At 42.9% G+C, this 22,093-nt stretch overlaps 1 protein-coding gene and 1 pseudogene across 1 annotated transcript; one reads left to right on the forward strand and one right to left on the reverse strand.

The window, feature by feature from the left end:
• Positions 1 to 581: 581 nt before the first annotated feature.
• On the reverse strand, positions 582 to 1,546 carry LOC142303045 (olfactory receptor 5AR1-like; annotated as a pseudogene).
• Positions 1,547 to 4,361: 2,815 nt separating this feature from the next.
• Positions 4,362 to 8,568, forward strand: LOC142303046 (uncharacterized). Its single transcript, XM_075344143.1, has 3 exons — positions 4,362 to 5,096; positions 5,781 to 5,869; positions 7,650 to 8,568. Exons 1-3 carry the CDS (start codon positions 4,362 to 4,364, stop codon positions 8,566 to 8,568), a joined length of 1,743 nt encoding a protein of 580 aa, XP_075200258.1.
• The last annotated feature ends 13,525 nt before the right edge of the window (positions 8,569 to 22,093 follow it).

Below are 22,093 nucleotides of genomic sequence, written 5' to 3' on the forward strand. Positions count from 1 at the left end.
GGTAGTGCAGTGACTGGTACAGGGTAGAGGTAGTGCAGTGACAAGACATTTTAAAGGCTTGAACATAGACTTACAGGGTAGCTGTCTATTTGTTACTTGCATGTTCTTCAAATGCAACCCCAAGACTTTGAGCATGCTGTCTAGAAGTTATAGTAGTACCTCAGAGATGGAAATATCAGGATTAGGTATGTTACTAGAGGGTGGAAGCACAAGAAGCGCAGATCTTGAAAAATTGTATTTCAAAAAGAGAGAAGTTAACAATATAATTTCCATTACAATGGTCAAATCTATTCATAGAAAAGTAATGCGCAGTCTAGCATCCAATGAAAACATTCATGGAATCCCATATCTTACATCACATCCATACATGCACTTTACAGGATGAACAAGGTTAGGTTTGGTCCAATTCTTGAACTGGACCCTAAACATGCAAACACTGTACGTCTTACTGTCTGACTGTCCTAATCTCTATGGTTGTGTCATCAGATCTCTCAATATTTGATCTTGGTCATGATTTTACTTGATTGTTCATATTTTGATAGCAGACACTTTTTTAGAACCGTAATTCTGTTCCTTGGATTCTATAGACTTATCTTTCCATTTCTAAGACTGTTCCACGCCCGGGCACAGACAGTTACAATGACCATTTTTACTTCATGGTTCCTCAGACTGTAAATGAGAGGATTCAACATGGGTGTGATGATGGAGTAAAAGACGGCGACCACCTTATCTTGTTTCCCAAAGTTCTCAGAAGGACGTAGATCAGTGAGGAACACAGACACATAGAAGATGGAAACGCAGATGACATGTGAGGAGCAAGTACTGAATGCTTTCTGTCTGCCCCTGGTAGATTTTATCTGTAAAATTGCCACCAGGATATAGATATATGACACAAGTATGGTGGCCAATGAACCTATGGTATAAGATCCTATAATGGAAATCATAATTATATCACAGGTGAAGGTCTTAGAGCAGGAGAGCTTGAGGACTGCAGGCAGGTCACAGAAGAAGTGGTCAACAAGGTTTGGACCACAATATCGAAGACTAAATATCTAAATATACATGAAGCCTGTATTGAACATGGTAACATGCCAAAGGATAAAGCAAAAAGACTCAAAAGCATGCATTTCTTCTCGGTGATTATGGACACATAGCTAAGAGGGTGGCAGATGGCAACATAGCGATCATAAGACATATTCGACAGGAGAAGAACCTCTGTAGCTGCAAATGTAGCAAAGAAGAAGAACTGAAGAGCACAACCATAAAATGTGATGACCTTTCTTACAGAGACCAGGTCACTAATCATCTTAGGAGCCACAGATGAGGAGTAGAAGAGATCCACCATCGAGAGGTAACTGAGGAAGTAATACATCGGCGTGTGGAGCGCAGACGTCTTATAGACAATGGTGAACAATCCAATGTTGCCCACCACAGTAATGAAGTAAACAAGGAGGAAGAATATGAAAAGGAAAATGGCGACAGACGGATCATGAGTCAGTCCAGAAAACTCAAACATGGTCACTTGGGTCTTGTTCATGTCATTCATATCTGATCTTTCTCTGTTGGGATTAAATCAATGACATTAATAACCAAAAGGGTAGAATTGTAAAAAATCAATGTGACAGGTCACCATATATGATCAAGTCCTAATGTGCTTGTCTACTCAATGGATTTCCTGATACGGTGAATGCCAGGTGGGTCATAGGTGAAAGTATGACTTGGACCTCCAAAACCCCGTGTATAATTAGCTACCAGGGTTGGGATTTGTTGCTGCTGAACCTTTTATATCTAGACCCAATCTCATAGGATGAGAGACAGGTTAGGTGTTTTAGTTGAGGGATATAAAAAAATGTCCCCAAAGTTGAAGGAATCAATGAATCGAATCAATGTTGAGACCTTATAGCCTGGATCCCACCAATGAAAGCTTCTGATGTGCTATGTAGCTGTGACATTTTACTAGCTTTCCAAAAGATTTTAATGTCAGGAATTTATCAAAGATCCTGCGGTTACACAAAGTATCAGGCACCTAATAATTGTGAAGGAGCCCAAAAGCTTTAATGACCAGCCTAGAAGTATTAATCCGACCGTGGAACAAACAATCCAATTTCATGTCTGTAAAGGTAACTCCATCTACTGTACATCAAAGGGTTACCACCACTGAAAAGTATTTAGGTTTCACGGCAGAAAGGACTTTTTTTTGGCACCTCAGTGTATAGTATCCTAGTAATCTGCATGTAACGTGTGTATATGAGAAGAACGACACAGTAGAGAAGTAGAGAAATGAGACGGTCGGCTCCAGAGACTGATCTAGCAGAAAACATTGCGTGTATAGGGTGATGGAAAAAACCTCATCATAACCTGCATGCAAAAAAGATATTGGAAAATAAGGTAGGTAGTGATGATGGACATTGTGATGGTGGAACTGGTGTAAATGTTGATAGTGGCGATGATGGCTTTGTGGTGAAGGCGATTCTTATAATAACTGTAATAGTAGGGATGACAAAAATGGTGATCATGACAATGGTTATGGTGAGGATGAAGATGTGATGATGGCCATGGTTGTAGTGAGGATAAAGACGGAGATGATGAAAATGGTTGGAATGCGGATATAGATGGTGATAATGACAATGGTTGGAGCAAGAATGAAGATGTTGATGATAAAGATTTTCTAGTAAGGATAAAGATTGAGATGATAATGAAAATGGTTATGCTGAGGAAGAAGATAGTGATGATGACAGTGGTTGTTAAGATGAAGCTGGAGATTATAACAATGGTTGTTGCGAGGATGAAGAGGGAGATTATGGCAATGATTGTGGTCAAGATGAGCATGGTGAAGAAGACTGGTTGTGGTGAGGATAAAAATGGTGTTCGTGGTGGAAGTGAGGAAAAAGATGATGATTAGAGTGGTTGTTGTGAGGATAAAGTTAATGATAGCAGTAATTGTTGTGAGGATGAAGATGGTGATGATGACTGTGCTTGTGGTGAGGATGAAGATGAAGATAATAATGTTGATGGTTGTGATGAAATTGGTGATCGTGATGAATATGATGGTAACGATGAGGTTGATAATGGTGGGGATGACCATAGTGGTGGTGAGAATGATGATGGTGATGTTATGGATAATAATGGTTATGGCGGTCCTGGTAGAATAGTTGAGGATGACGTTGATGATGATGAATGAAATACATAGAATAACACACAATGACAGGACTTCACACTTCTGGTGTCGCAGTGTCACCTTCTCTCAGGAATGTGATTTTCTAGATGGATTCCCACATCTCACAGTAGACATCGCCTGACATGGCACATTGATTCTGGCTTCTTGTCCTCTGCGTCCTTATATAACTGACCTCATTATCTCGGTATTACTGAGGTCCCCCGAGGCCCATTTATTGAAATGAAGGAAGTTCTGGATAATTACATCTGAGTCTGCAATTAACAGTTCACTTCTATGTATCTTCATCGTCATCTCTGGTCTCTGTGGATTTTTCTGTTATATATTATTAGTTCACAGCCTCATACATAGAACATATCCAGTCCCTAGAGGCCTAATGCCAGTCACGTAGAGCTGGTCAGACGCTTGGACGGGCTCAATTCGAGTAACGAGTATGATGGAAGTCAATGATTGGACACCTCGTCTCTGTGCCCACATACAGCCAGCCATAAACAGAGCATTTCTGGGGAACGGTGGGCAGGGTTTTTTCTTGGGACACACTACATACCCAGAGAGAGACATTTGGAGACTGCAAGAGGCTCTCACCAGGGGGCCGGATCATATCATTCACTGGAGCAAGCTGGCACGTCAGCAATGTTCACCCTAAATTGGCCCCAGCTTGTTTATCTATCTATCTCTATCAAAAAAATTTTAAAAAAACTACCTCATGTTGGCCTAATGCATATTGATCTGTATGTATTGGAACAACTATTGTTTGTTTAATATGATGTGATTTTATGTCAGCATGCATATTGTTCAGATGTTAACAAAGTTAAAAAAAAAAAAGGTCCTCATTCACAGACAGGATGTTCCTCCTTCTTCTCCCAGTGTGTATTCTAGTGTGGAGCTGGAAGCTGAAGGTCACAGCAGATCTCTCTCCCTCTCCCGGTGTGTGTATTCTAGTGTGGAGCTGGAAGCTGAAGGTCACAGCAGATTTCTCTCCCTCTCCCAGAAACCAGACTGATCCTATTCTCATGTTGTAAGCTGGATGTTTTTAATTCTCAATAAATGAACATTCTCTGTTGCTCGCTGTGGACATCACGCTGATTAACCTGCTGCTAACAGGTTATGGGCCCAGAGGCACAGCAGTCCCAGACCTCCAGAGCACAGAGATAAAAAGACAACAGCGAACTGAGAAGAAGTAAAGATGGCCTCCAGCAGCAACTCAGCAAAGTTTACAGTGCCAAGCCTGAATAGCCAGAACTACCAATCCTGGAAATTCAAGGTGAAGATGCTGCTGATAAGAGAAGGTACGTGGAAATATACTCAGGAGTCTAAGTCTGACCCAGTACCACAGGAATGGCTACAGATGGATCAGAAAGCACAGAGCACCATATCACTCAGCATAGAGGATGATCAGATTGTGCATGTGTGTAAGTGTGAATCTGCAAAGGAAATGTGGGAGCAGCTGCAGAAAGTACATGAGAGGATAAATCTAAGTAATAAACTCTATCTAATGAGAAAGCTGTATCAGTCTAAGCTGCACAATGACCAGGACATGCAGGACTACATTAGAAACACTCTAGAGACCGTAGAGCGCCTGCGGGGCATTGGGGAAAATATGAAGGACTTCCATGTAGCAGCACTACTACTTAGTGGTCTCCCAGAAAGCTATGACCCGCTTGTAACTGCACTAGATGCACGCCCAGATGATGAGCTTACATTGGAGTACGTCAGAGGAAAGCTTGTAGATGAATATAAGAGAAAGACAGAAAGTGTGAGCGGCAAGATATGCAACAAGGAAACACGTGAATGGTTTGTATGCAAGAAGCCAGGTCATTTAAAAGCTGAATGCAGAGTCTGGAAAGATAAAATGAATCAGCTGAAGAAGCAAAACAGTCAACAAAGAGTTAAGAGCGCTGTATCTGAAAATAATGATCCTGTAAATACTGAAGCTGCATTCACATCAGTCAATGCATTTAAATCAAAGCATGCGGGGTGTATAGATTCTGGTGCAACCAGTCACATGACCAATGACAGAGACTTCTTTACTAAGCAAGTCAGAGAAAGTGATAATGGCGAATGGTCAGTGTATGAATTCAGAAGGCATAGGAGATGGTTATATTGATTGTAACATCTCTGCAACACAAAGCAGAAGGATCCATGTAAGGCTATGTGCACACGTTGCTTTTTTTTCTGCGCGGAAAAAAACGCACCCTCTGGCAGAGGAGAGAATTGTAAACAATGCTTTTTGAGAAACAACGCATCGAAAACGCATGCGTTTTTCATGCGTTTTTCATGCGTTTTTTTAGGTGCGTTTTTTAAGACTTGTCAGTGTTAATAAAGTTGGTTGAACACAGACCTTTGGGAAAAAAAACCTGTGATGTCATTTCCTTCTTCTCCACATTCTCTACATTCTCCATTGTGGAAAGAGAGTGATCTTGGCTGTTATAAAAAATGCCACAAACCACAGGACAGATACGTCTGCGCAGGGCCCAACGAAGTCGGCTGCTTATTCTACTGTTATTACTTTGTCGTCGTAGACGCCAGGTAATTTTTTGGCCAAAATTGTATAATGTTTCTGTTTTCTTTATTGTTCTCTATTAACCAATACGATATGTTGCAGGCAATGACCAAAAGGATGTGGGTGCATCCTCTCGTTATGGCACGTGAGCAGAAAGGCCATTTCACCTTACTGTACAGCGATTTAAGGCGGTGAGCAAAACCTAGTCTTTTTATTTTGCTACATATGTATATCTTTATGTAATACCATATTTCTATATGGGTCTCTATAGGTTATTTTCCTTTTTTTGTTGACATATACAATCTGGATCTAAGGCTATGTGCGCACTTAACGTTTTTTGCCGCGGATTTCCTGCGGTTTTGCTGCATGTTTCGCTGTAGAAAATGTTCATAACATCTCTGCAGTGATTCACCAGCAAAACCTATGTGAAAAAAAAAATGCTGTGCGCCCTATGCGGAATTTGATAGCTGCATGTTTTGCAACGGGATTCCCGCTACTAAAACAATTGCATGTCACTTCTTTTCCGCACGTCGCTGTGTGATTTCACTCCATTGACTGCAATGTAATCGTGAAATCCCGCAGGGAATAACGCAGGCAGCAAATTCTGTGCAGTTCATTGCATTTTCATGCGTAATTCACAACGGTATTTCGCGGTTTACCTGCGGTAATGTACATTGCTGCCCTGCGATTTGCAGGGAAGTGATGTTATTATGACAGGAAGAGGAAGTGGAGCAGGGAGTAAACACACACACATCACAGACCCAGGCATAGAACTTACACACACCACTCACACACCACTCACACACAGACATATAGAATACACATACAAATCAAACGGACAAATTTAATAAAAAAAAAGACGTGTGCTCCGCCTTTTTGTACCGTACAGCCAGGTAAACACACAGCGGTGGCCCGGTATTCTCAGGCTGTGGAGGGCGGGGGGCAAGGTTAATGCCCCCCCTCCTCCTGCAGCCAAGAATATCAGCCGCAGCTGCCCCGGGACTGTCGCATCCATTATGCAGCAGTACCGGAGTGTCCCCGGCTCTTCCTGTTGCCGTGATGCAGTGGCAATCAGGGTAATATAAGTAGTTAATGGCTGCGCATCGCCGCAACCAAGTCCAGGCTTGATCATGGCAGCGTCTATGTGACAGCTGACATGATCAACCCGTAAGTAAAGTGAATAAACACACACACCGAAAAATACTTTATTTTAAATAACACACAAAAAAGTGTTTGTTTGAGCTCTGTAATCTCTGCTTCTGGTTGTTACTGCCCAGGTTTTTTTTCTAATTATTATTTTTTTTTTTTTAAAAAAGCTATCCAGACAAATTCATTTCTTTTTGTCGGCTACCCATCCACGCTTTTGATCGGCTACTATCAATGGTCAAAACTGAGCTAACATATAAGGACAGTGTGATGCGACAATCTATCTCTGCTGAGGAAAGACTGCTCATCACCTTGCGGTAAGTTGTAATGTACTATATACAAAACACTGTTTTTTGTTGATTGTGTGTCTGCTACAGGAATCTGCACCCTTGCATGTTTATTCTCGACATTTTGGCCACACTCATGTGACACAGGGAATGACGTAGACTATGCTTTGATTGTAAAAATGTTAATGTCGCACAAATTAATTTCACAAAAAACCTGGCTCCATTAAAGTCAATATAGCTGTTACACAATGCAGCCTGCACTTGAGGAGAATGCGCAGCCACCACCTTTTGTATGTAATGTTTTCTTGTCAGAACACAGCCAGCAATAAAAGACACAAAGAAATACACACAAAGAGATAGAAAGAGAGAGGGAGACATCGAAATAGTGGGAGTGAAAACAAAAGAAATGTCACGTTCAACACAGTGTAGTGAACCTACTTGACATGTCTAAACGAAATGGGTGAATTCAATTGCAAAGTATGTAATTTTTGAAAAATGTGAAAAACTGGTTTTAATTTCATTTTCTTTTCTTTTCCAGATTTCTGGCCACTGGAGAGAGTTTTGCATCCCTGCATCTTCAATTTCGGGTTGGTAAATCTACCATTTCCAAAATTGTGAGGTGCACATGCAACGTGATCTGGCAGAAGTTGCAGCCCATAGTGATGCCTTCCCCAACCGAGGAAACTTGGCTACAGGTTGCAGCAGGCTTTCAGACTGTGGCCAACTTCCCCAACTGCATAGGTGCAGTTGATGGCAAACATATTAGGGTTCAGAAGCCACCGCGATCAGGATCACATTTTTTTAATTACAAAAAATATTTTTCTGTGGTCCTCATGGCGGTGGCTGATGCCCATTACAACTTTGTGGCCATTGATGTTGGTGCTTATGGCAGTACGGGAGATTCTCGGGTGTTGAGAACATCACAGATTGGACTGCAAATTCTTCGAGATTGCGGAACACTCCCAGCCCCTCAACCTTTGCCGGGCTCCACAGATCCAGTCCCCTTTGTGATGGTATCGGATGAGGCCTTCCCTTTACTAACAAACCTGCTGCGCCCATACCCACGGAGAGGACTGGATGACCGGCGGAGGATTTTTAACTATCGGCTGAGTCGTGCACGTAGATATGTGGAGTGCACCTTTGGAATCATGAGTAGTCAGTGGAGGATCTTTCACACAGCCATCCAGTTACAACCAAGCACGGTTGATGCTGTCATAAAAGCGTGCTGTGTGCTCCACAATTTTGGTCGTCAGTACACCAGTGATGTATTTGAAGAAGCACAGGCACGAAGCTTTATGCCAGTATTAACCGTTTCTGGTCGGCCAAGTAACTCTGGTGTCTCTGTGCGAGATACCTTCACTGACTACTTTATGAGTCCGGAAGGTGCCGTGCACTGGCAATACTCCAGTGTCGGTGTTGTGCAGCCGGATCAGCAGAGAAGACAGGAACCCGCTTGAAAGACAAGATGTTACAAGTTTTTTTCACCAGTCATTAGCATGGGACACTTTGGCCGGCGACCTTTGTGCTAACAGTCTGACATGTTTGTGTTTTTTGAATTAAAAATGTGTTTTTAAAGAATGTTGTTTTTATATTTAAAACCTTGAATGTTTTCAAAACCTTGCATTTAAATAACACACACACAGCAAATATAGTGTATAACAATATATTTATTAAACTTTTTATTACTAAACAAATATAAGTTTGTTATTTAATGAAATGATTAATTTAAAGATTAAAAAAATCTCGCGAGAAGTACCCGCCCATGGCTTCCGAGCCTTGGGATGGCCCTGACATCTGGTGGTCAGTAGGGTCAACTGTTGCTTGGCTGACATGTTGCAAATATGTGTTGCTAGGTCTCACATGTGAAGCAGGATACTGTTGGAAGGGTGTGGTACAGGTAACATGTGTGACAGCTGATCGTTGCGGTATAGCGACATTTTGTGGTGGCTGTCGTTTCAAGGTAAACATTTTTTCGACACCACACACCAATTCACCCGCAGTGGGGAACGGCCCTTCTTCCTCAAACCCAGCAAGCAAGCCACAAAAGGCCGTCATACAGGCCGATTGTTTGGCTTTGTTGTTCAGTTGCCTCAAACGCTTGGCCATGCTTGAAGCAAAAGTATCAAACTCATCTTCCGTTGATGTGTTTTTAAGGAATTCCAAAGTTCGGTTGGTCAGGGGGTCATTTGGTTTGGTACTAGCCAGTGTTGTGGGGTTTTTTCTTTTTTTGGCTCTCTGGATCTCACGACCACCAGTGCCAGAACTGGGCGCAGCTGTAGAAGACCCGCTTGTGGTGGGACAGAGAGGGTCTACACTTATTATTGGCGGCACCACCAATTCTTCTGAGGCATGGCTTGACTGGTCTTCATTGTCGTTGGTGCTCTCAAGCGCAGGCTCCTCTGGCTGACCAATATTTCCTTCTGTCCTGTGAATACATAACAAAATGGATGTAATCATGAATTTACCAACTTTTTTTTTTTTTTTTTTTAAAACTTACTGGCGTAACACTCTTCCGCTGCACAAGAACTGCAACTCCTCCTGGTATGCAATATGTGTTTTGGAAGGCGAAGCACCACTTTTGTTACATTCGGAGATACACTTGAAGAAGCGGTCCTTCACTGATCTCCATCTTTTGCGGATGTCACTTTCTTTAAAAAAAAATAAAATAAAAATATATATATAAATAAATACAACACATTTGTTACAAATATAGTTTCCCATGGTAGGAAGCATCATTGCACATTACCAATGTTATTCTGAAGATTGGCATCGGCCTCATGCCAACGTGGGTACAGCTCCCGGCAGACCGTAATCCAGCTATTTTCCCTCAGCTGCTTCTTGCTGTAGTCTGGTGAAGCCATATCCCATAAGCATGGCATAGACTCCACCTAATAAACAGAAAATAGTGACTGACATGAAATCATAACACCCATGTGCTTGAAAAAAAAAAAAAAAAAGAAGGGGAAACTATTATAAAAAGGATGGATAAATAGAAAAGCATAGAAGGATGGATGGATAAACAGAAAGAAAAGCATAGAAGGATGGATGGATAAACAGAAAGAAAAGCATAGAAGGATGGATGGATAAACAGAAAGAAAAGCATAGAAGGATGGATGGATAAACTGAAAGAAAAGAATAGCCTAGAAGGATTGATAAATAGAGAGATGGAAAGAAAAGATAGATAAGTACTGAGAGGCAACAACAAAATGTGGACCCCACAGGTTGTTTTCCAATTTTTTGTGAGCGCAGGGATACCCCACATGTGGCCAAAAACCTGTTTGGATAAATGGGAGGGCTTGGAATGGAAGGAGCACCATTTTAATTTTGGAAAAGTTGAAATAAACTTTGCGCACCATGTCACATTAGCAGGGCCTCTTGGGTACCTATACGTCAGAAAACCCCCACAAGTGACCCCATTTTGGAATCAGCACCCCTCAAGGATTTTATTCAGGAGTATATTAAGCATTTTGAATCCACAGCTACTTCCCCCAAAATGTAGCTGTAGCAACAATATTCTCACTGTTGGGCTATGTGGCCATGATCCAGCGACACGGCGTCTAGCACACAGTGTCAGCCTTCCTGCAGAGATGTGAGTGTTGCCCACGGGAGAACGCAGCTGCCCATGCCCACGATTTGGGTTCAGGCTGCTGTGGAGCTCTATGCTACCTGCAGAGAACACTCATCTCCGCAGCATAAATTGACATGCTGAGGGCTCAGGAAGCTGCGCCACCGGTCGGTTTATGCTGCGGAGAAAAGAAGCACAGTGGGCACGAGAGTTCTAAAAATCCTTCCACTGTGCTTCTACTGCACAACGCAGCGTCATGGACGTAGGGAAAACACTCTGCGCCCAAAACGCTGCAAACCCCGATTGTGGACATCCAGCCTAAAAAGCGTCAATGGAGGTCAAATATATATACAACGTCCCACCCCCCCCTGCATATTCTAAGCTGACGCCCTTTAGTACCTTTCATGTGGCACTAAAGGGTGCCTAACCTAGTTTTTATCACATAAACAAAAAAAAAAATGGCGTGGGGTCCCCCCTATTTTTGATAGCCAGTCAGGGTAAAGCAGACAGCTGTAGCCTGCAAACCACAGCTGGCAGCTTCATCTTGTCTGGTGATCAATTTGGAGGGCTCCCCAGGTTTTTTTTTTTATTTATAAATAAAAATAAATAAAAAAAAAATAACGTGGGGTCCCCCCAAATTAGATCACCAGCCAAGGTGAAGCTGACAGCTGAGGTCTGGTATTCTCAGGGTGGGAAGAGCCATGGTTATTGGACTCTTCCCAGCCTAAAAATAGCAGGCCACAGCGGCCCCAGAAGTGGCGCATCCATTAGATGCGCCAATCCTGGCGCTTCGCCCCAACTCATCCCGCGCCCTGGTGCGTTGGCTAACGGGGTAATAAATGGGGTTGATACCAGATGTGTAATGTCACCTGGCATCAAGCCCAGCAATTAGTGATGTCACGGCGTCTATCAGACACCCGACATAACTAATTGACAGTAAACAAAAGCAAAAAAAGACAACAAAAAATTTTTTATTAGAAAAAAAACACTCCCCAAATCATTCCCTTGTTCTCCAATTTAATAAAAAAAATGGGTCCGCAGAAATCCATTTGGATGTCCCACGTCGCCTCTGGACCTTCTAGAATATGGGGGCACGTTCAGGGAACGTATCCCCCATTTTCTAGGAGGGCAGACCTTCCATTTGAGGAGAGTGGGTGCAAAAATCTGCACCCACTCTCCCCGGGTCACAGCTGCAGACTGCCGAGCAGCCAGCACAGCTCACACTGAACACAGTGCTGGCTGTCAGCTGCTCTGCTCATGTGACCGGCCAGCGTGCACTGTGAAGGAGGAGGGAGCCGCGGGGGATCAGCGCTGCGACCGGACAGGTATGTATGACACCGGGGGGAATTGGGGTGAACGGGCAGGGCCTGGGTGCATTTTTCTGTCGCATGTCTCAAGGCACATGCGACAGAAAACATAGGAGTATGGCGGCCGGTGCGCTACTGTGCGCGCGGCCATTTTGGACTTTCGGGAGGGGGTTGGGGGTCGTGGGGGAAGTAGGTGAGGGGGTTGCGGGACACCGGGGGACCGGAGGAAACCGGGGAGGAGATTTATCTCCCATTTGGCATGTTTGATCATGCCAGATGGGAGATAAATCATTTTTTTTACCGGCGCTGTCATTGATCATCCGTATACGGTGTATACTGGAGATCTGGTGAGCGGGGACCGGGAATCATAATCTCCAGGGTCTCAGCTACCCCCGGTAGCTGAAATCCTGGTGATTTTCTGAATCTTGGGGGCGCTCTACCATTTTTCCCGACCGCCGTAAAAAAGCGGCGGATCGGAAAAAGTACCTTACCGCCGTTCAAAGGCGGATCGGCGGTAGTTAAGGGGTGAAAACAAAAAACACTACATACTCACCAGACTAATGAGCTTAGGGACATCCATCTTCCTTCTGTTGTACCACGCCATGGCCCACAGATTACTCAGGAATGGCGATTCCTCGGGAGTCGGGACAACAGCTAACCGGCTTTCCAGGACTTTTGCCAGGAAGTGAGGTCAACAGGAAACCTCTTGACCTCACTTCCAGGTTATATGCCTGCGTTCTGGCGTGCCGATAAAGCCCGCGGACCGCAACAAAAAAGCAGGTCCATGCGGTGTAGCTGCGTTCTGACCCCACATCATTGATTTCAATGGGGGAGAGAACGCAGCCACAACGCACAAAAGAAGTGACATGCTGCTTTTCTTTCCGCACCGATTTTTGGCATCCAAAACGCTGCGGAAAGAAACGCAGCATGTGCACTGATTTTTCAGCTTTCCCATACACTTTGCTGGGAAAGCTGAACGCATGCAATTTGCCACTGAAACGCTGCGGTTCAAAACGCAGCGTTTCCGCGGTAAAAAACGCAACGTGTGCACACAGCCTAAAGGATGTGCTATACAGTTAGGTCCAGAAATCTTTGGACAGTGACACAATTTTGGCGAGTTGGGCTCTGCATGCCACCACATTGGATTTGAAATGAAACCTCTACAACAGAATTCAAGTGCAGATTGTAACGTTTAATTTGAAGGTTTGATCAAAAATATCTGATAGAAATTGTAGGAATTGTACACATTTCTTTACAAACACTCCACATTTTAGGAGGTCAAAAGTAATGGGACAAATAAACCAAACCCAAACAAAATATTTTTATTTTCAATATTTTGTTGCGAATCCTTTGGAGGCAATCACTGCCTTAAGTCTGGAACCCATGGACATCACCAAACGCTGGGTTTCCTCCTTCTTAATGCTTTGCCAGGCCTTTACAGCCGCAGCCTTCAGGTCTTGCTTGTTTGTGGGTCTTTCCGTCTTAAGTCTGGATTTGAGCAAGTGAAATGCATGCTCAATTGGGTTAAGATCTGGTGATTGACTTGGCCATTGCAGAATGTTCCACTTTTTTGCACTCATGAACTCCTGGGTAGCTTTGGCTGTATGCTTGGGGTCATTGTCCATCTGTACTATGAAGCGCCGTCCGATCAACTTTGCGGCATTTGGCTGAATCTGGGCTGAAAGTATATCCCGGTACACTTCAGAATTCATCCGGCTACTCTTGTCTGCTGTTATGTCATCAATAAACACAAGTGACCCAGTGCCATTGAAAGCCATGCATGCCCATGCCATCACGTTGCCTCCACCATGTTTTACAGAGGATGTGGTGTGCCTTGGATCATGTGCCGTTCCCTTTCTTCTCCAAACTTTTTTCTTCCCATCATTCTGGTACAGGTTGATCTTTGTCTCATCTGTCCATAGAATACTTTTCCAGAACTGAGCTGGCTTCATGAGGTGTTTTTCAGCAAATGTAACTCTGGCCTGTCTATTTTTGGAATTGATGAATGGTTTGCATCTAGATGTGAACCCTTTGTATTTACTTTCATGGAGTCTTCTCTTTACTGTTGACTTAGAGACAGATACACCTACTTCACTGAGAGTGTTCTGGACTTCAGTTGATGTTGTGAACGGGTTCTTCTTCACAAAAGAAAGTATGCGGCGATCATCCACCACTGTTGTCATCCGTGGACGCCCAGGCCTTTTTGAGTTCCCAAGCTCACCAGTCAATTCCTTTTTTCTCAGAATGTACCCGACTGTTGATTTTGCTACTCCAAGCATGTCTGCTATCTCTCTGATGGATTTTTTCTTTTTTTTCAGCCTCAGGATGTTCTGCTTCACCTCAATTGAGAGTTCCTTAGACCGCATGTTGTCTGGACACAGCAACAGCTTCCAAATGCAAAACCACACACCTGTAATCAACTCCAGACCTTTTAACTACTTCATTGATTACAGGTTAATGAGGGAGACGCCTTCAGAGTTAATTGCAGCCTTTAGAGTCCCTTGTCCAATTACTTTTGGTCCCTTGAAAAAGAGGAGGCTATGCATTACAGAGCTATGATTCCTAAACCCTTTCTCCGATTTGGATGTGAAAACTCTCATATTGCAGCTGGGAGTGTGCACTTTCAGCCCATATTATATATAGAATTGTATTTCTGAACATGTTTTTGTAAACAGCTAAAATAACAAAACTTGTGTCACTGTCCAAATATTTCTGGACCTAACTGTATGTGCCTAGTCTTCAAGGTAATCTATTATCTGTGAAAAAGCTCACAAAACAAGGGAATGAAGTTACATTTAAGCACGATAGCTGCATCATCTCAAAGGAGGGTCACACACTAGCAAAAGGAAAAATCAGAGATGAACTGTATCAGTTGAAATGTAAAGAGTGTGTATACACAGCTAAGCAAGAACTGCACAAGAACTGTATTCATGTATGACACAGGCGGCGTGCGCATAGAGACCCAGAAGCAATAAGAAAGTTATTTCAAGAACAATTAGCTGATGATATTACAATTGATCCATGTAACCAGACAATGAAAGCTGTATGAAAGGGAAAATGTCCAGAAAGGCCTTTCCTAAGAAAAGTACTACAAGAACAGAACAACCACTAGATTTAATACACACGGATATCTGTGGTCCAATGCGTACTCAGACCCCTAGAAAGAAGAGATATTTTCTTACATTTATTGATGACAATTCAAGATACACAGTTGTCCATCTACTTCACAGCAAAAATGAAGTTCCAGAGAAACTTGAAATATATCTAGTTGAAGTATATAACAAGTTTGGGAGAATGCCAAAAATTCTACGTGCAGATAATGGGACTGAATATACAGTGAGGATGAGGTAAACTCCTATTGGAACACTTGATGAGCTGGGGCACCTCATCCTCACTACAATCCTGAAGTGCAGTTTCTTCAAATTCATTTAAAGGCACTTGGAACGCTGAAATTGCTGCTTATAATTTAAGCCTCTATTAAAAACCTTTTTGCTTATGGATTGAAAAAAACTCTCCAGGTATCTGAAAAATCATATTGCAGTGATAGTTTCAATTGGCATTAAATATCATATGCCTTGAAGCATCACTTAATATACTATGCTAAATTTAATAATTGCTCTACTACCGGCCGGGGTACTGCAATCAGACACCTGGTATCTGTTTGCTGCACTAACAATCACTTATTCTTTATTTTTACTTTTATTTTTATTTCTACCATATGTGGTTTATTCTTCTTTCTTTTTCCTTGTTCTATTGTGTGAATTGTTTTGAATAAATTTGTGTCTAAAACAAAAATAGCAATAAAAAGTATAAAATATTAATAAAAAAACCTCTTATCAGCGCTGGTTTATTGGGGATTTTTTATTTTAAAAAATCTCAATTAAAATTCAGTCCTGGATGGAGTATGCTGAGCCTTGTAGTTCTGCAGCTGCTGTCTGCTCTTCTCCATACAGACAGACAACAGCTGCAGAACTACAAGGCTCAGCATACTCCATCCAGGACTGTATCATAGTATCATAGTATCATAGTATCATAGTTTTAAGGTTGAAGGGAGACTCTAAGTCCATCTAGTTCAACCCGTAGCCTAACATGTTGATCCAGAGGAAGGCAAAAAACCCCAATGTGGCAAACAAGTTCCAATGGGGAAAAAATTTCCTTCCTGACTCCACATCCGGCAATCAGACTAGTTCCCTGGATCAATACCCTGTCATAAAATCTAATATACATAACTGGTTATATTGAATTTTTCAAGAAAGGCATCCAGGCTCTGCTTAAATGTTAGTAGTGAATCATTCATTACAACATCATGCGGCAGAGAATTCCATAGTCTCACTGCTCGTACAGTAAAGAATCCTCGTCTGTGATTATGATTAAACCTGCTTTCCTCAAGATGTAGCGGATGCCCCCGTGTTCCAGTCGCAGGCCTAGGTGTAAATAGATCTTTGGAAAGGTCTCTGTACTGTCCCCTCATATATTTATACATTGTGATTAGATCCCCCCTAAGCCTTCGTTTTTCCTGTCTTGGTATTGCAGCCCCCCATTCCTCTAATAATCTTGGTCGCTCTTCTCTGCACCCTCTCCAGTTCAGCTATGTCCTTCTTATATATCGGTGACCAGAATTGTACACAGTATATAAGTGCGGTCGCACTAGTGACTTGTACAGAGGTAGAACTATATTTTTTTCATGAACACTTCTACCTCTTTTAATACATCCCATTATTTTATTAGCCCTGGCAGCAGCTGCCTGACACTGGCCACTAAAGTGAAGTTTACCATCCACCCATACACCCAAGTCTTATTCTGTGTCTGTTTTACCCAGTGTTCTACAATTAAGTACATAATCATAAATGTTATTTCCTCTACCCAAGTGCATGACCTTACATTTATCTACATTAAACTTCAATTGCCACTTCTCAGCCCAATCCTCCAATTTACATAAATCTCCCTGTAATATAAAATTATCCTCCTCTGTATTGATTACCCTGCAGAGTTTAGTATCATCTGCAAATATTGAAATTCTACTCCGCATGCCCCCAACAAGGTCATTTATAAATATGTTGAAAAGAAGCGGGCCCAATACTGACCCCTGTGGTACCCCACTATGAACTGAGACCCAGTCCGAGTACGTACCATTAATAACCACCCTTTGTTTCCTATCACTGAGCCAGTTTTTAACCCAGTTACACATATTTTCCCCTATCCCCATTATTCTCATTTTATGTACCAACCTTTTGTGTGGCACCATATCAAAAGCTTTTGAAAAGTCCATATACACAACATCCACTGCATTTCCCTGGTCCAGGCTTGAACTTACCTCTTCATAGAAGCTGATCAGTGTGACAGGATCGATCCCTCATAAACCGATGTTGATACTCTGTCATAAGGTTATTTTTCTTGAGATACTCCAGTATAGCATTTCTCAAGAAACCCTCAAGGATTTTACCAACCGTAGAGGTTAAACTTACCGGCCTATAATTTCCCGGCTCAGTTTTTGTCCCCTTTTTGAATATTGGCACCACATTTGCTATGCGCCAGTCCTGCGGTACCGACCCTGTTATTAAGGTATCTGAGAAGATTAAAAATAATGGTCTATATATCACAGAACTCAATTCCTGTAGTACTCTGGGGTGTAGCCATCCGGGCCCGGAGATTTGTCAACCTTAGTGATTTCGAGGCGGCGGCGTACTTCCTGCTGGGTTAAGCAGGTAATATTCAAGGGTGAATTTATGGCATCACTGGTCATGTCATCTGCCATGGCATTTTCTTGTATAAAAACCGTAGAAAAAAAGTCATTCAGCAGGTTGGCTTTACCCTCATCCCCTTCCACCATTTCACCAAGACTATTTTTAAGGGGGCCAACACTATCGCTTTTCAGTTTTTTACTGTTTATGTAGTTAAAGAATATTTTAGGATTATTTTTACTTTCTCTTGCAATGAGTCTCTCTGTCTCAAACTTAGCTAACTTAATTTGCTTTTTACATATTTTATTTAATTTTCTATAATTATATAATGCCTCATCACTACCTACCCTCTTTAATTCTTTTAAGGCTTTCTGTTTTTCTTTTATTGCTTCCCTTACAGCTCTATTTAGCCATAGGGGTTTCCTCCTATTTCTAGCATGTTTGTTCCCATAGGGTATATTTTCTGCACAAGCCCTATTCAGGATGCTCATAAAAGTCTCCCATTTGCTTTGTGTACTTTTATTACTTAGTACATCATCCCAGTTTATTGCACTAAGATCATCTCTCAACCGTTTAAAATTTGCTTTCCTGAAGTTTAGTGTCCTTGTAGCCCCTCTACTAGACATCTTACCAAAGAATACATGAAAACTTATTATTTTGTGATCACTATTCCCCAAGTAACCCCCAACTTGTATATTTGATATGCGGTCTGGCCTATTGGTTAGTACAAGGTCTAGTAGTGCTCCCCCTCTTGTGGGGTCCTGGACCATTTGTGAAAGGTAATTATCTTTCATTGTTATCAAAAATCTATTTCCTTTGCTGGAACTGCAAGTTTCTGTTCCCCAATTTATATCAGGATAGTTAAAGTCCCCCATAATAATTACCTCTCCGAGACTCGTTGCTTTATCAATTTGCTTTATGAGGAGATTCTCTACCTCTTCCATAATATTCGGCGTCTTATAACACACCCCTATCAGTATTTTATTATTCATTCTCCCCCCCTTATCTCCACCCATAGGGACTCTACATTCTCAGTACCCTCACATATGTTGTCACGCAGGATGGGTTTTAAGGATGATTTTACATATAGACACACACCTCCCCCTCGCTTATTTGTACGGTCATTCCTGAATAGGCTATAACCCTGTAAATTAACAGCCCAGTCATAGCTCTCATCCAGCCATGTCTCTGATATCCCCACTATATCATAATTTTCTTCCAACAATATTAATTCTAATTCCTCCACCTTATTTGTGAGGCTTCGGGCATTAGTGTACATGCACGTTACGTATGACTCTGTACCTGTATTCCTGCTTACTGTATTAACTGTCCTAACCCTTCCCCCCGTACCACCCCCAATTTCATTACTTGTGCCCTGGTCACTATCTGCACTACATTCCGCTTCTATAAAGTGAATATCCTCGCCCCCCATTCCTAGTTTAAACACTCCTCCAACCTTCTAGCCATTTTCTGCCCCAGCAGAGCTGCACCCTCCCCATTAAGATGCAGCCCATCCCTAGCATAGAATCTGTAGCCAACTGAAAAGTCGGTACTGAAAAGTATGCAGAAGTTTTTTGCCCCCTGAAAAAATTATGTGGGCTTCGCCATATTTTTGTATGCTAGCCAGGTACAGCAGGCAGGTACGGCTGCCCCCAACCCCCAGTTGCCTATTTGTACCCAGCTGGGAACCAAAAATAAAGGGAAGCCCTTTTTTTATTATTTCATGAATTTCATGAAATAATTAGAAAACAAATGACGTACTCTTCGCCCCATTTTTGTGTCCAGCCAGGTACAACTAGGCAGCTGGGGATTGGAATCCGCAGCACAGGTTGGCCTGAGCTTTCTGGGCCCCACTGCTGCGAATTGCAGTCTGCAGCTGCCTCAGAAAATGGCACTTTCATAGAAGCGCCATCTTCTGGCGCTGTATCCAACTCTTCCAGCACCTGCCTGCTATACCTGGCTAGCATACAAAAATATGGCGAAGCTCACGTCCTTTTTTTGTAGTTTTTTGGCAAAAAAAAAAAAATTCTTCCCTGGATTTTCCATTGCCAGTGAAGGTAACACCAAGCAGTGGGGGTTAGCAGCCAGTAGCTGCTTGGATTACCCTTAGCTAGCAATACAAAAAATGCAGCGGGAGCCCATATATATTTTTTTCAATTATTTATTTAAATAACTAAAAACAAAATGGGCTTCCCTGTATTTTGATTGCTGGACATCACAGTGCTGTAAAAATAAATCTTTAAAAAAAATGACGTAGCGCTCCGCGGTATTTTTGATTCTCAGCGCAGATAAAGCAGACAGCTATGGGTTGCCACCCCCATCTGCCTGCCGTTACCTTGGTTGGCAATCAAAATACAGGGAAGCCCATTAATTTTTTCTATTTAAAAAATAGTTAAAAAAAAAATGACGTTGGGTCCCCCCATTTTTGATAGCCAGCTAGGGTAAAGCAGACGGCTGTAGCCTGAAAACCACAGCTGGCAGCTTTACCGTGGTTGGGGATCCAATGTGGAGGTCCCCCCAGGCTCTTTTTTTATAATTATTTTATAAATAATAATTACACAAAAAAAGTAGGGTCCCCCCCAAATTGGATCACCAGCCAAGGTAAAGCGGACAGCTGTAGTCTGGTATTCTCAGGGTGGGAAGGTCCATAGATATTGGGCCTTCACAGCCTAAAAATAGCAGGCCGCAGGCACCCCAGACGTGGCGCATCCACTAGATGCGCCAATCCTGGCGCTTCACCCCAGCTCATCCCGTGCCCTGGTGCAGTGGCAAACAGGGTAATAAATCGGGTTGATACTAGCTGTAAAGTCACCTGAGATCAAGCCCAGCAGTTTGTGATGTCATGGCGTCTATTAGATACCCAACATCATAAACTGTCAGTACTAAGAAAAAAAAAATCGACAAAAGAAATTTATTTGAAAAAACAGTCCCCAAAACATTTCCTCTTTCACCAATTTATTGTAAGAAATAAAATAAAGGGGTCCCACGACGACTCTGGACCGTCTAGAATATGGGGGGAGACACTCAGGGAACGTATCCCCCATTTTCTAGGAGTGCAGACCCTTCATGTGAAGAGTGTGGGTGCAATGAATCTGCACTCACTCTCCCCGGGTCCACAGCAGCAGAGTCCATGTCGTAATGGTTGCTACCAAAGCTGCAATGCCCTGCTCATGAGGTAAGGGCATGCCTAATCAGGAGAACTATTCTACATTTCCAAATATTAGTATTTGCTGATATTATTGCTATTCCACCTACTATATATTGGGGATAGGATCTTGGAGATGGAATACCCCTTTAAGTCCAGTTATCCAGCTGAATGAATACTTAACAACAGAGCTCGCTATTTAGATGTGTTTTCTTGTGGCGTATAACGGACTCTCATGTTTGGTAGTCGTTCAGCAGGGAAACTATAAAAGCAAATCCCTCCATTTGGAAATGTAATATATAGCTCTCCTGATCAATTATGTTCCTTACCTCATGAGCAGGGCATTGCAGTAATAATAATAATTTATTCATTTATATAACGTTATTATTTCCATAGCGCTGTATGTCTTTGGAGTGTGGGAGGAAACCGGAGTACCCGGAGGAAACCCACGCAAACACGGGGAGAACATACAAACTCCTTGCAGATGGTGTCCTTGGTGAGAATTGAACCCAGGACCTAAGCGCTGCAAGACTGCAGTGCTAACCACTGAGCCACCGTGCCACCCATTTAGCTTACAGATGCATAACCACCACTCACTGTGTCTGAACACAGGAAGCTGAGCTGACAGCCGCTCTGTGCATGCAGCAGCGTCTATTGTGAAGGAGAGGGCCGTGGGGGGATCAACGCTGCACAGTTACCGTGGGACACCGGGGAACACCGGTGGGGTTATAGGGGGTGACCTGGCAGGGCCTGGGGAAGAGTTTTCTGTCGTATGTGTCATGGCACATGCGACAGAAATCAGAGGAGTAGGGTGAATGCGGCTGGCGCGCTGCTGTGCGCGTGGCCATCTTGGATTTCTGGGAGGGCATCAGGGGGGCACTTTGGCGACACCGGGGGACCGGAGGGGACCGGGGAGGAGATTTATCATGTTTGTTCATGCCAGATGGGAGAAAAATAATTTTTTACCGGCGCTGTCATTTACTGTAACGTGATCATCGGTGTACGGTGTATACCTGTGATCACGTGAGCGGGGACCGGAAAAACCGTCCTGAATCATGATCTCCAGGGTCTCAGCTAGCCCTGAAACCCCGGAGATTTTCTGATGCTGGGGGGCGTTATTCACTTATTTCTGCCTGCTGTTTATAAACGGCAGATCAGAATAAGGCTACATTAACACGACCGATCCATTTTTGCGGTCTGCAAAAAACAGTCCGTTTTTTTTTCACGGGTGCATCCGTGTGGCATCCGTTTCCGTTCCGTACACGGTCCGTATGTCATCTGTTT

This window comes from Anomaloglossus baeobatrachus, chromosome 4 (genome assembly GCF_048569485.1).
Source record: "Anomaloglossus baeobatrachus isolate aAnoBae1 chromosome 4, aAnoBae1.hap1, whole genome shotgun sequence".
Lineage (NCBI taxonomy): Eukaryota > Metazoa > Chordata > Amphibia > Anura > Aromobatidae > Anomaloglossus > Anomaloglossus baeobatrachus.

Excerpts from the sequence above, each read along its gene's own strand:
- LOC142303046 (XM_075344143.1), top strand. The coding sequence starts at position 4,362 with ATGGCCTCCAGCAGCAACTCAGCAAAGTTTACAGTGCCAAGCCTGAAT. Across the intron at positions 5,097-5,780 it reads TATCTGAAAATAATGATCCT|GCAATGACCAAAAGGATGTG; the intron begins GTAAATACTGAA and ends GATATGTTGCAG. Across the intron at positions 5,870-7,649 it reads CTGTACAGCGATTTAAGGCG|ATTTCTGGCCACTGGAGAGA; the intron begins GTGAGCAAAACC and ends TTTCTTTTCCAG.